The sequence below is a fragment of the Leucopleurus acutus genome, assembly GCF_964270905.1.
Source record: "Leucopleurus acutus genome assembly, chromosome: 9".
NCBI classification, from domain to species: domain Eukaryota; kingdom Metazoa; phylum Chordata; class Mammalia; order Artiodactyla; family Delphinidae; genus Leucopleurus; species Leucopleurus acutus.
In genome coordinates this window covers 47,978,332-47,991,307 of record NC_139144.1, presented here as the reverse complement: position 1 = coordinate 47,991,307, position 12,976 = coordinate 47,978,332, and the positions used below count along the sequence as shown (strand labels likewise).

The 12,976-nt window shown below is 37.2% G+C and overlaps 2 protein-coding genes across 7 annotated transcripts in view; one reads left to right on the top strand and one right to left on the bottom strand.

Annotated features, from left to right (window-relative positions):
• The window catches only part of MIOS (meiosis regulator for oocyte development), a 238,446-nt gene that overhangs the window by 97,209 nt on the left and 128,261 nt on the right, over positions 1 to 12,976 (top strand). The gene's annotated exons all lie outside the window — the stretch shown is intronic.
• The window catches only part of COL28A1 (collagen type XXVIII alpha 1 chain), a 159,537-nt gene that overhangs the window by 77,199 nt on the left and 69,362 nt on the right, over positions 1 to 12,976 (bottom strand). The window contains 5 exon segments of the mRNA XM_082846829.1: positions 132 to 200; positions 514 to 582; positions 4,042 to 4,110; positions 4,733 to 4,801; positions 7,744 to 7,873. Coding sequence (XP_082702955.1) covers positions 132 to 200; positions 514 to 582; positions 4,042 to 4,110; positions 4,733 to 4,801; positions 7,744 to 7,873 — 406 coding nt within the window.

Genomic DNA, 12,976 nt, shown 5'->3' with positions numbered 1-12,976 from the left:
AGTTGAGGAAAAATAACTTGATCAATTCTGTAGATGCTTCTCGTCTTCTATCATGTCTGATAAAGATTTTCACCTTTACCAAACTAAAGGTACATTTTTAAAAGCTACTGTTACCTACTTTAAAGTCTTACCTTTGCTCCAGTGTTTCCTGCTCTATGTAAAACCCTTGATCCAGGGGGTCCTGGTAATCCTCGAGGGCCCTGAGATGACATAATAAGGGAGAGAGGGAGTAACCTTGGAGCAACCTTGTTGTGTGCAGTGTTCAGGAAGGAAGGAAGGAAGGAAGGGAGGAAAGGAAGGAGGGAGAAAGAAAAAAGAAAAGAAAAGGGAGGAAGGGAGGAAAGGAAGGAGGGAGAAAGAAAAAAGAAAAGAAAAGGGAGGAAGGGAGAGAGAGAGGGAGGAAAGGAGAGGGGGAGGGATGAAAGGAAGGAAAGGAAAGGGAAGGGAGGAAGGAGGAAAGGTGGAAAAGAGGGAGAGAGGAAGGAAGGAAATAAAAGCAATGTCCACACTTACAGCCACACCAGGATAGCTGTCACCTTTGAGTCCTGGAGCGCCCACTGGTCCCCGAGGGCCTTGGGCACCCTGGGTAAATTCCAGCACCAGGAGATACCATAAGACTAAACTATGAAACACCTGGCAAAACTTAAGCACAAAACCAACTCAACATGCCAGAGGTGGATTTGATAAGTGCAAAGGAACGGTTTGAAAAATTTTAGAAGGAAATACGGCAACTCCTTATCTCCTCATAAGTCTTACCCATGGAATGAGTGTAGGAAGTATATATGAACCATTACAAGGTCCTCTATAGGAAACACACTTCATGGGCATTAGAAAAGGGCTAGTTGCTGACATTTTAATTTTAAAAATTACCAATTTTTAACACATCATAAATCAGGAAGTATAAAATGAGAAAATTTAGTAAGCATCATGTGAGAAGAATAGAGGGGAATATGTAGTAAAAGTTTAAGTATAAAATAAGATACTGTAGGTTACCTATTATTATGTTACATCTATTATCTTCCTCAATGGTGCCCAAATTAGGTGAGGAATAAATAAGCTCAAATAAAAATTAAAAACAGATTAATTTTTAAAAAACACTTTACAAAAGAATAGGACATAGAGTTTGCGGTTCATATCCTGAGACCTAGGAAAAAGTTATAAATACTGCTTTACCGTGATGACCTTGGGCATCTAAAACTTTTAGTAGCAACTACTGACCTCCTATATAGAGGATAGGGAAGGAGAATTGTTGCCTTTTGAACATTAGAGTTCTCTGTACAAATAGAACTCGGAGAAATTTCTGGCTAAATTAAAATGGAGAAAAAGAGGAAGACTCTTACCAGAAAAGAGTTATTAATTGTAAGTCTACTACACTTATATTTAAAACATTTCTGTTTATACCACATTCCGTTCTGTTGCTATGATAACTCTTACAACTCTTACAATAACTCTTACAACTCTCGTCAATTATTTTGATAAAGCGCTGTTCATGTTTTTAAATATTTATGTTTTTCCACATTAGGAGGAAACTCTACTAACAGACCTTTGTTTTCCAAGATTGGAAGAAGTATCAGGATTCTTAATATTTGTTTTATATGCAAGCAAACACTGAAATCAAACTGCCATTATTCCAAGCCAAAGTGTTGCCCAAAATCTAACTCCCCAAAACTGCCCCTAATTCTACTCCTATGAATGAATGATAGGGAAAAAAAATTCTTCAGTCCATTTAAGCAATAAGAAAGTTAAATTGATTTTGAAAATCATGAATGCAATAGCTGTTATTTCCTACTAAAACAAAGAGACTGGCTTTATGTGGTTAACGTTCTTAAGAATGATCTTCAGAAAACCTGTGGCCACTTATAAACACTTAAGGTACTATTTATCATCAACAAAAACCCAAGGTGATCTCTTAAAGTTGTATGACAGAGAAAAAACAAATTATTCTGGAGAGGTGAATTTTGCTGTATTCCCCACTAAGGAACCGGTCGCTTCTCAGAAGCAATTTATTATCCTCTTCCAATTATGTTCAAGGTTAAAATGCTAAACATTTTCTATGGGACAGGTCCTAAAATAAGATGCCCATTTCTCTGCATGCTTACATAAGGAGCAGGCCAGCAACAAAACAAAGCAGTAACTGCTCCCTGGTTAAGTTGAAAGGAAAAAAATTGGTAACAAAATTCACTTTCAGTTTTCATTTCTAAGTTCCAAGCCTATAACACATTATCAGCAGCTGTTACTGTTTATCCTCTGGCACCCAGAGTCGGGGGAAAGCCATTGAAACATTCATAGTTTTTGAACATTTTTTTTCCTGGGGATCTTTGTCCTCTCTCCTACAAAAATTTCAGTTAGCTTGTTACTTCTGATGCTAATGGGGGTGGGGAAAGGGCAGTGTTCTTGCTTAGATCTTTATTTTGGATGCCTCGCAGTATTTCTGTGGATGGAATTTTGCCACTTGGTCGTTCTGCACTGGATTCAAGAAAATGTCTTGCAGAGTGATTCACAAGTGTCTGTCTCATTCAACAGAAATTAGGGTAGAAATCGCAATCAGGTGTTTTGAAATGGGCTTTCAAAACAACCTGGGAGGTCTCTGAAGTGATAGACAAAACTGAATTTAACGTGCCAAAACTTTTATCACACATTTAACCCTCCAAGAGCTTAAAAACCAATGCATTAGGGAAGAATGGCAGAAAGAGTATCATTAGAGGCCAAGGGATTAGAAAATTGATTGAAGAGACAAATAACTTTAAATACTATCACCAATGATGCCTAATAATGATCAGTAGAAAACAGGTGGAGCTTTTAAACCCTGGCTGCACATTTAATTAGATTTTATTTCTATCGTAAAGAATAGTATAAGTAGAGAGAAGTAACTTTAAATCACGGACCTAGGAATACACAGATTCAGGAAGTTATCAAACAATATGAAAAATGTCACCCAAATGTTCTTGATTGAGGTCATATCTGTAGTTTTAGCATTAGGAAATTTGGAATTTTTTCTTGAGTCATGCGTAACTTGGTTTTCCATAGAATTTTTACATATCTTGGGTTCCTGTGTGCCTCAGAGTCTGGGCAGTAGGATGACCATCTTGTTCTGGTTTGCCCAGGACATTCTCTGTTTTAGCTTGAAAATGCCACATCCCGGAAACCTCTTCTGTCTCAAATAAGCCAGAAGATTATCACTCTAGGAAGGAGGACTCTTAAAGTGATTAAGAGCAGCAGAGGTCAGGATCTTACCTCAGCCTTCAAAAAGAACCACTCCAACTTATGTCAGTATATAATAGGTTTTGCATTATATTTCAAAGATGGTTCTAAGTTTTCTTTTTTGAAGTTTGAAAATCACTGACGTTAGTACTTGAACCCTTTCATCTAGAAGAGACAATCTGATAAACTAAAGCCAGCTTCAAAGCTACATAACAACATGCTACTAATTTAATAAGTGCTGATTATGGAGCCCTAAAGCCTGTTCTCATAAACAGAGATGTGCTTGTTGACATTTGGAATGTAGAATTTTGCTTGATGCTGGGTTTTATGTGAGGAGGGAAATGGTACTTTGTTGCCATGGAAAAATGTGTTGATTACTAAAAGCTGTCTTCTCCTATAATTATTTGCATTTTCATTTGAAATAACTCTGAATGATGGACAATAAAGCAGGGAAATCTGATTCAGTAAAGTTTCCAAACATGAACTTTTTGGACAATGTTTTATAGAAGAGATACATTGGCCATTAATAGTAAATGAAGGAGGCTAGAGGCCATATAATCTCATATCAAAGATATTACAAAAAGCATTTTCAATCAATTGTTTAGTCAGCAAACATTTTACCAGAGGAGCTATCCTCCCCCACATTTATGAAAAATAAATGATCTGCTAGCTTGATTTTTTAAAAAGGGAATAGTGTGTTCTTACATTTCAGTTCATCAACGTAGAGACTTCAAGTGGAACAATCACAATCATCAACTTATGATGCATTAAATCCACTTTCACTTCTCTCACATACAGGAAAAAAACAAAACAAAACGAAAGAACATGAATAAAGGATACCTTTGGTGCTCGAATAGCAATTCCAGGTTCTCCTTTAAATCCAGGAAACCCAGGTCCTCCTCTGTCTCCCTGTACATTTCAAATAATGTTCACAGTTTCAGGCTTTAGATTTTATGAGAAACCATAATGGCACAGAGCAAAAAAGCCATTGGCCAATTATAAAGGGCTTAATCTATTAGAATCAGATCCTGAGAGAGTACATCTTCTAATGTATTTGAGGGGAGTTTCAAATCTTAAGCAAATAAAAACTGTCAGGAAAGACTACTAAACTGTTCAGAGAAAGGCCACTGAAATAATAGGTGGCTCTCTAGACTCAAATATTTAGACTGTGAAAATGTCCAGGAATGCTCTTACATCTGAGTGGATTTCTTTTCTGCCAGACTTTCTGATTAGCAGATTATTCTGAACCAATGCAATAAATTCTTACATGCTTTAGGGTCTAGGTATTTAAGGGAGGTAGTTCAAGGTAAAGTGACAAGTTCAAGACCAGGAGCAAGAAATCTGGTTTCTAATCTTAAATTTGCTGCTGGCCTTTCATCTGCTTAATTGTGAAATATCAGGGTTGAGCTATATGATATCTTTGGTTTCTTCCAAAACTGAAATTCTAGGTCACTGGTTTCATGAATCTTTTCCCCACTCCAACTGCCAAAGACCCAAGTAAAAGAAAAAAACTATTCCCGAGAATGCATACCTTTGGCCCGGGTGGTCCAGGAATTGATGTTCCAGGCATCCCAAAAGGGCTCATAATCCCTGGATCACCCTAAAAAAAGAGCAAACTACTCATTACATGTCAAACAAGGAAACCATATACAGGAATTATATTAAAAAATATAAAAATGTATTTCTAGCATTTTGAAGTATTGTGACCTGTTTCACAGACCAATGTGAAAATATTTGAACATCTTTGTTAAACCACTACTAAAGTTATTGATGGTTAAAATTTCACTCCCTTTAATAAATGTATTCAGTTAATTCCTGAGTAATAGGAAATTTCTCTCTCTTGTGCATCCTTTTATTAGCTAATAAAAATCATGTAATTCGTGGTGATTCACTTTTGTATTTGTATGCCAGGAAGCTCAGAGGGAAATATTTGTTCCATTATAAGAAATACCTTTAGTGTAAGTTTTTGAGTACACTTGGTAGGTAAATAATGTTCCTTCTAGTTTATAACTTTTTCGTTTGTTATTTTATTTTATGGTCCACAGTATATCAGTCTTCCATTGTGTGGTATCTCACGTCCCTTATTAAAAGTAGAGAGTTTATGGTTTAAAAAAATGAAATTTTGAACAGGCAAATTAAAACATTTCTCTCTCTTTTTTTTTTTTTTTGTCTCAGTATGAGTCTCAATAAAGACTCAATCTGGAACAACAAGCAATGTCTCTGTCCTACCTGGTTCTAGATCAGTGATTTTCAGATTTTAGGGAACAGAGAAATCATTAGAGAAATCTGGTAAAATATAGGGTCCAGGATTTCAGCCCTGGAGATTTTATTTCAGTAGGTCTAGGGGCTGGGCCCAGGAATATGAATATTTATGAGGCACCTCTAGTGATTCTAAGTACCACTACTGCACTTTAGAACATTGTGCAAAGCAATTGGCCTTTTTTTTAAACTTATTTTATTGAAGTATGTTTGATTTATAATATTGCGTTAATTTCTACTGTACAGCACCTATATAACAATCATTTAAAAATGGTTTTCACATTTTTGAATGATTGTTAAATAGGTGCCCACGTAATACCCTCAATTTTGCTTCTTGGCCCAAAAAGCCTAAAATATTTGCTCACTGTACCTTTACCAAAAAATTGGCCTCCTCCTGCCTTACAGAATTGACTATTTGGTCCTCCTGCTTCCTCCAGGAGGGACTCTATCAATCAGACTCACTGGTGATGACTCCTGCCCTGAGCCACCTCCATCTTCACAGCTGAGGCCTCCCACTGTGCTGATTCCATTATACAACCAAGAGGCTGAGCACACTGGCCGCTGGGGCCAAGTGATGCCGAGGCCTGTATGTGCCAGTCTTTAATTCCAAACCTGTATGGCAATGGCACAGGACATGGCCAGGGTTCTGGCAACAGATAGCCACCCTATTCAATCCCATGGCAAAGGGATAAAACATTAACCTGTTAAAATATTCACTAAAACCAGATGAAGCAAAATTATGCTTCTAGATTTAATCTATTCTTCTTTTTTTAAGAGAAGCCAATTACTTTTAAATACAAAACTGTATACATAGAAAGTATGCAATTCTTTTAAAGACCCTTATTTAGGTGTATGTTTTGAAATATGGCAATCCTTTATCAGAAAAAACTTTCTTTCAAAATACAGAAAAATATTCACGTTGAGTCAGCGTAACTAAGACATAGAGTAATCACTGTTGTTAATACTAATCCAACACATTTCCTGTATAATGGCTTTTCTCATCATGTGCTCCTTGAACTACCTGTGGCAGAAGACACTTATTTAGGAAATGCAGATTCTTGGGACCCACCCACATACTAAATCCAGATCGCTAGGCATGGCAACAAGAAATAGGGGTTTGTAACAAGCTCCCAGGCAATACTGATGACACGGAAGTTTAAGAATTACTGGTCTTTAGGGAATGCCTTTTTTTTTTGTACCTGCTCTTATCTTGCTGGTACCCATTTTTTTTTAAGTTGTTCTTTAATAGTCTGGTCCTTGAACAGACTCCCTGTTTCTTTCTTACAATTAGCATCTTCCTAGACCCCTGAACACATCCAGATGACCTCAATATTCTCTCCTGCTTAGTCAGGACACGTATCTAATTTCTTGCTTCACAGTTTCCTTACTTCTTCCTCAGCACCCTGTCTCGGGCAGCTTATCAGGACATATATGCCCTACTTTCCATTTCACATATTGATTTTTTCCTGTCTGAATAACTCCATGTATTGAACACTTACAATGTGCCAGGAACCATGCTGAGATCTTTATTCACTCTTTTAGGTCTGCACAGCAACCCTGTGAAATAGACACTATTACTCTTTTCCTTCTACGATTGAAGTTGACTGGCCCCCAAAAGTTCCGGGCTGGGGCAGGATGAGAACCCCACTCTCCTGCCTTCTGAAGCACTGCTCTTCATCCTTTACTGCATTGCCACTCAGTCTGGGACTTTTTTTGTTTGTTTGTTTGTTTGTTTGTTTTGCGGTACGTGGGCCTCTCGCTGCTGTGGCCTCTCCCATTATGGAGCACAGGCTCCTGACGTGCAGGCCCAGCGGCCATGGCCCACGGGCCCAGCCGCTACGCAGCATGTGGGATCTTCCCGGACCGGGGCACGAACCCGTGTCCCCTGCATCGGCAGGCGGATTCTCAACCACTGCACCACCAGGGAAGCCCTCAGTCTGGGACTTTTTTGTTCTTATTCCGCAAAACAAGATGATAGAGAATTGATACCTTCTATGGTCCTAACTTTATCCCAACTACTGAATATTTTGCTGTTTCTAGAGAGGACTGACACACAGATTCTCTCCTAGCAGAATAAATATTTCAATGAAGATCACATGTTTTATGCAATCTCTTTATTCCATTCTATTATGGTCTGATATAGTGTGGTTTCTAAAGCCTTTTGCATTTGGGGTCTTTTGTTTTGTATTTGTTGAGAGGAAAACAGTGGAAATCTAATATTCCATTAAAACCAGGCACAATTACAATCTCCCCAAAGCATAAATGAGAATATAAGAAACATACCTTCGGTCCTTCGGGCCCCGGAAATCCCCTCTGTCCTTGATTTCCTTTGCTCCCTTTCTTTCCTCCATCACCCTGACACAAATTATAATAAAAATATAGTTGTTCTATGAACAGACCCTCCTTAATGTTATATCATGGCCAGATTCTCAATGAATACCTACTTTAAAGTGATGTTCCCCAAGCCCAGCTCAGCTGCACAGGGTTTGTCGATGTTCCTGAGGAGATTGGATGACTTCAGAATTGTTCAGTCTTCATTTATGCAGTATGATTTAGTATTTTCTAAACTCTATGTTCAGTATCTTCCTTTGGGGCCTTCGATTTGACTTTACAGTTTTTTTGCCCCCTTGGTCTATTAACAGATGATTTTCAGACAGTCAGTTTCAGAAAAGAAATGATTTGTCATGCTGTTTTTCAGCTTCTGTCCTATTTCAGTTTTAAAACATAAAATAAGACATTTTAAAAATCCAGCCTTGTTTCTTCCTCAGTGGAGAGTCTAGTTCTTTCTCCCAAAGGAGGCCAATAATTCAACTGGTAGAAAGATGAGTGAGCATTAACCTGGTGCAGAGCTAGAAATTGCCTAGTGTTCCCCAGCAGGGTTGTGTACACAAATGCTACCCCCAAAGAATTGTATTACCTTCAGCCAGAAGCCTCAGAGGATTCCAGAACTATCCTTACACTAGGGTTCAACTGCAAGGCACCATACCTAAGTTTGTGCCTAGCTCAGCAAAAGAACTCCTCGGGGTTTGTAGCCGAGGCCATTCAATATATATGACATAAATGACTATACCACAGTTTTCCAGTTTTCAAACCTAAGCATGCATCAGAATCACCTGGAGATTGCTGGGCCCACATCCAGAGTTTCTGATTTAATAGGTCTGGATTGGGGTCCAATAATTTACATTTCTGACAGCAGCATAAGGTGCTGCGGTTCCAGGGACTGCACCTTGAGAACCACTGGACTATACCAAGGTCATCGGCAATGCAGACACTTCACTAAGAAGAAAAGGTGACCTGTAGAATCCACAGGCGTGCAAAGAACTCCCTAATATGCATACTAATCGAGAGTGGTGACACAGGTAATTTAAAAAAAACCTGTTGAATGTCCAAATATTGAATATAACTTATTGTTTCATTATTAATGCCAACAGAAATGAAATCTACCCGCAACTATTTATTTTCTCCTATTAACTACCAAATCATCCCAGAAGCCAACAGTAAGAATCCAACTATTATTACAAAGTGCCAACACTGAACCATAACATACCTTGGATATGTAACATATTCCTACCGCTCTTCTCCAATAGCCTTCCGTAAGCCCCGAATCACCTTAAAGCCACAAATCCAGACAGTGCATATTCTCCTTGCTCTGCTGGTCTATTTGACACCACCCATTGCTTTCCTCTTGAAAGCCTTTCTCCTTGGTTTCTCTAACATGGTACTACTGTGCATTCTGCCTATCTTTATGCTGTTGTGAATATTCTTGCTCCAGCCACTGTAAAATGTGGGATTCAAACCTTAGCTCCCTTTCTCAGAGCTATCATTCATTCCCACAGCTTCAGTTATAACTCCAAGGGTCTGTTTTCCAGAAGTATATTCAAGAAAATGTTAGTTCTCATGAATGTTAATAGGCATCATTTCTAAAAGTATTTTTTGCATCATGTTGAAAAGGGATTCTCTGTTCATGTTTTTACTCCCTGCTTCCCACCCCACCAAAAATAGATCTCAGAGTCTGGTTAGTCAATTATTTAAAATGTTTGAAATTCTACAAATATATTTCAGCTTTTCACATTTAAGGTTAACAACTCAATTTTAGCCAATATTTTCTCAAGGCATAGACATCTAAGCTATCAATTACTATTTTAATGGAATTATAAACAGAACACTAATAAGTATATGGATTTTATTTTTACTTTACTCATATATAATTCTTCAGAATCTTTATATGGTCATTGATGACCGCACATAAGAAATGCAGGAACATCTGACACCTTAGAGGCTATAGATAATGTCACTAATGGTCTTATTGATGAATTTGGATATTCTTATCTTGACATATAAAGATGTTATTCAACTAGCACTTCTACAATGTATAAAATAAATATATTCCATGTTGTGAAAGTACCACTTAATAAGGTTATATTTCTTATTACTCTGTGAGATTATATACATATTTGAAAAAAAATTTATGGACTTTGACGTCTCACTGATGTATCTCAAGTCTTCTTTTCCCTTCCTATGTGTTTTTTAAATGTCAATTTGGCTGTTTATTAAGAAAATGTGTTGAACTCTTCCTCTAAGCTGGGACTTAATGACAGATGGTAGGAAAATGAAAATGAATAATACATACTTGCTGTCTTACAAAAGTTCAAAAGCTGGTATCCATAATTTTAAGCCAGAAGTAAACACCTTTGACATAACAAGAATAACATCAAATTTCTCCTAAGATGGCTCCTTAGTATCAGGACCAGAACTCAGGCAGTCTGCTTCCCTTCCCCTACCACTGTCAATTCCATACCTTGAGGCCAGGTTGTCCTTTTCCAGGTGGTGCTTCAGGGTCTCTTGCTTCTGGAAGCCCTGCTTCTCCCTAGAGGAAATGGCACTGCTGTCTTAGCTGACCCTCCATAGACAGTATGTACACACCCACCTTGTCTCTTCTTACAGCCAGTAGTCTCTGCTGAAATCCTCCAGTACAGCCCAGACCTTCACTCTAGTCTCAAAATTAAGTTGGAAGTTTACCAACTTGAATAAATTCATATCAAACTCCAGTTTAGCTCAGGGCAGCTGAAATACCATGAAAAAGTCCAATTTCCCAGCCAATTGCCAAAGCAATAAGCTCACTTTCTTTTGGCTCTTCATTCAGATTTGGTAGTTTGTTTTTTTAAAAAACAAGAAAGACCTTCAGCCTTTCCATCTGCTGTTTTCCACTACTTATATTGAAAAATGAGTATTTCAAATGTCAACTCAAAATACTTCAGGAAATCTTTATAGTAGCCTTATTTCCTGAATGCATTTACAGACTCCTTTCAGAGGGAAAAAAAAAAAGTGTTTTTCTGTAAGTTTAAATAAAAGTGCTTTCTAGGAATCCCAAAGGGACTAGGTCACTGGAGGATACCATGGCCAAAATACCAGAGAGAAGGCAGAGGGTGTGAGATACTACTCAGGCTTTGAATTGGCACTCTTTTATCTGAACTAAGAGAAAAAGGAAATTAAGAGTTGTGGGATTTTTTTTTTCTTGAAAAGACTAAGTTTGTCTTGAATGGTTTAATTTGAGCTTCTGCAGGACCAAGATACAGTGTGGTTCAATAGTTTTACACCAATAATATGAAAAGCAATGTTCTTCCCTGTAGCTCCTTTTTCTCCCAGTACTCCTGGCTGTCCTGGGAGCCCGTGGATGAGTAAAGATTTTTATTTCCCAGAAGTTCATATTTATCATGGAACTCCCCTTTGAGATACTCGAAATTGGTCACATCTTGTAATACCTGAGAAAAGCATATGAGCAGGGAAATCTGAATAGTAATTAATTGTCATTAAACTATTTGGCCTTGGGCAAGTTCCTTAACCTCTCTGGGTCTCAGTTTTGGGTTATGTTGTTTGTTATGGGTTAAATTGTGACCAGACCCCTCCCCCAAAAGATATGTTAAAGTCTTAACCCTTGGCACCTGTGAATGGACCTTATTTTGTAATCAAGTTAAGATGTAATCAAGTTAAGATGAGGTAACTAGGGTGGATCCTAATCCAATGTGAGTGGTGTCCTTATAAGAGGAAAACAATGTGAAGACAGGCACATATGGAGAACCCCACGTGAAAACAGAAGCCAAGATTAGAGTGATATAGCTGCAGGCCAAGGAATTCCAAGGATTGGCCACCACCAGAGGCCGAGAGGCAAGGAAAGATTCCCTATAGGTTTTGGTGCAAGTATGGCCCTGCAGACACCTTGATTTTTTACTTCTAGCCTCCAGAACTGTGAGACAATAAATTTCTATTATGTTAAGCCACAGTTTGTGGTAATTTGTGACAGCAATCCTGAAAAAAAAACTAATATAAAAATGAAATAAAAACATTGGGACCCAAACGTTGCTTCCAAGTCTAATATTCAATAATTCTACTCACTTTCCAGTTAATTTGTGGTTAAGAACAAGTCCTTTAAAATGTTCAGAGAAAACACATGCTACTTTAAAACAGTATACAAGTGTCCTTACTGCATTTATTAAGAGCGAAATATATTGAAAATAATTGAAAGTCATTTCAGCTAAATTATAAAAACTAGTGAAGTGAACCTAAAAATAAATAGAAGGATATAATAAAGATGACAGCAGAAAATAATAAACTTGCAAGCAAAAAGCAAGAAGAGTAACAAAATTAAAAGGTAATACTTAAAAATACTAAGAAAATAAACTTCTAACAGTAATGATTAATATTAAAAAAGAAAAGTCATAAAAAACAGTATTAGGAATGAAAGGTGAATATAATTATATACATAGTAACATTTTTTTTGATCACAGAAAATTTCTGTGACAATTTCAAATATATTAGAAGCATTATAAATGGATAATATTCAAGAAAAATATAAATTACATAAATGACATAAGAAGGAATGAACAAACTAAATAAACCAACCATTAAATAAATTGAATCAGTAATTGCAAGTCTGGAACTTCCTCTCCCTCCCAGATCACAGACTTAGTTTTACAGTCAAACCTTACCAAATTTTTAAACATCTGAAGAAGAGATATTCCCTCTCTTATACAAATAGTTCTGAAAAATAGAAAAAGAGGGAAGTCTACCCAATTTATTTTATGAGGCTAATAAAACTTTGATTTAAAAAGTCATATAACAAGATAAGAAAACAAAAATCACAGACCAGTCTCCCTAAGAAAAAGGATGCAACTTAAGGTTCTCGTCAAAATGGGGCAGGAGGGACTAGATTTAATTTCCCATCTGATGCAACTAAAAAAGTAGACAAAATATATGAAACAATGACTTTCAAGACATTAGACACTAAGTAATGAAGGATAATAATTCCTGAGAGAGGGGAAACAAAATAGGTGAAAATTACAATTTCCCAAGTTTACTGTTTGGGTAAAGTTCCCAGGCCATGGTGCAGGGAGAGAGAACCCAGGGAAACATCAGAAGTCTTTCTAATTTAAGGAGACAAAGGTAGGAGTCTGGGTAAGCCAAGGTATCAAAAATTCACACAATAGATTACCAGAGAGGAAGGATGCCATGGTGAGAA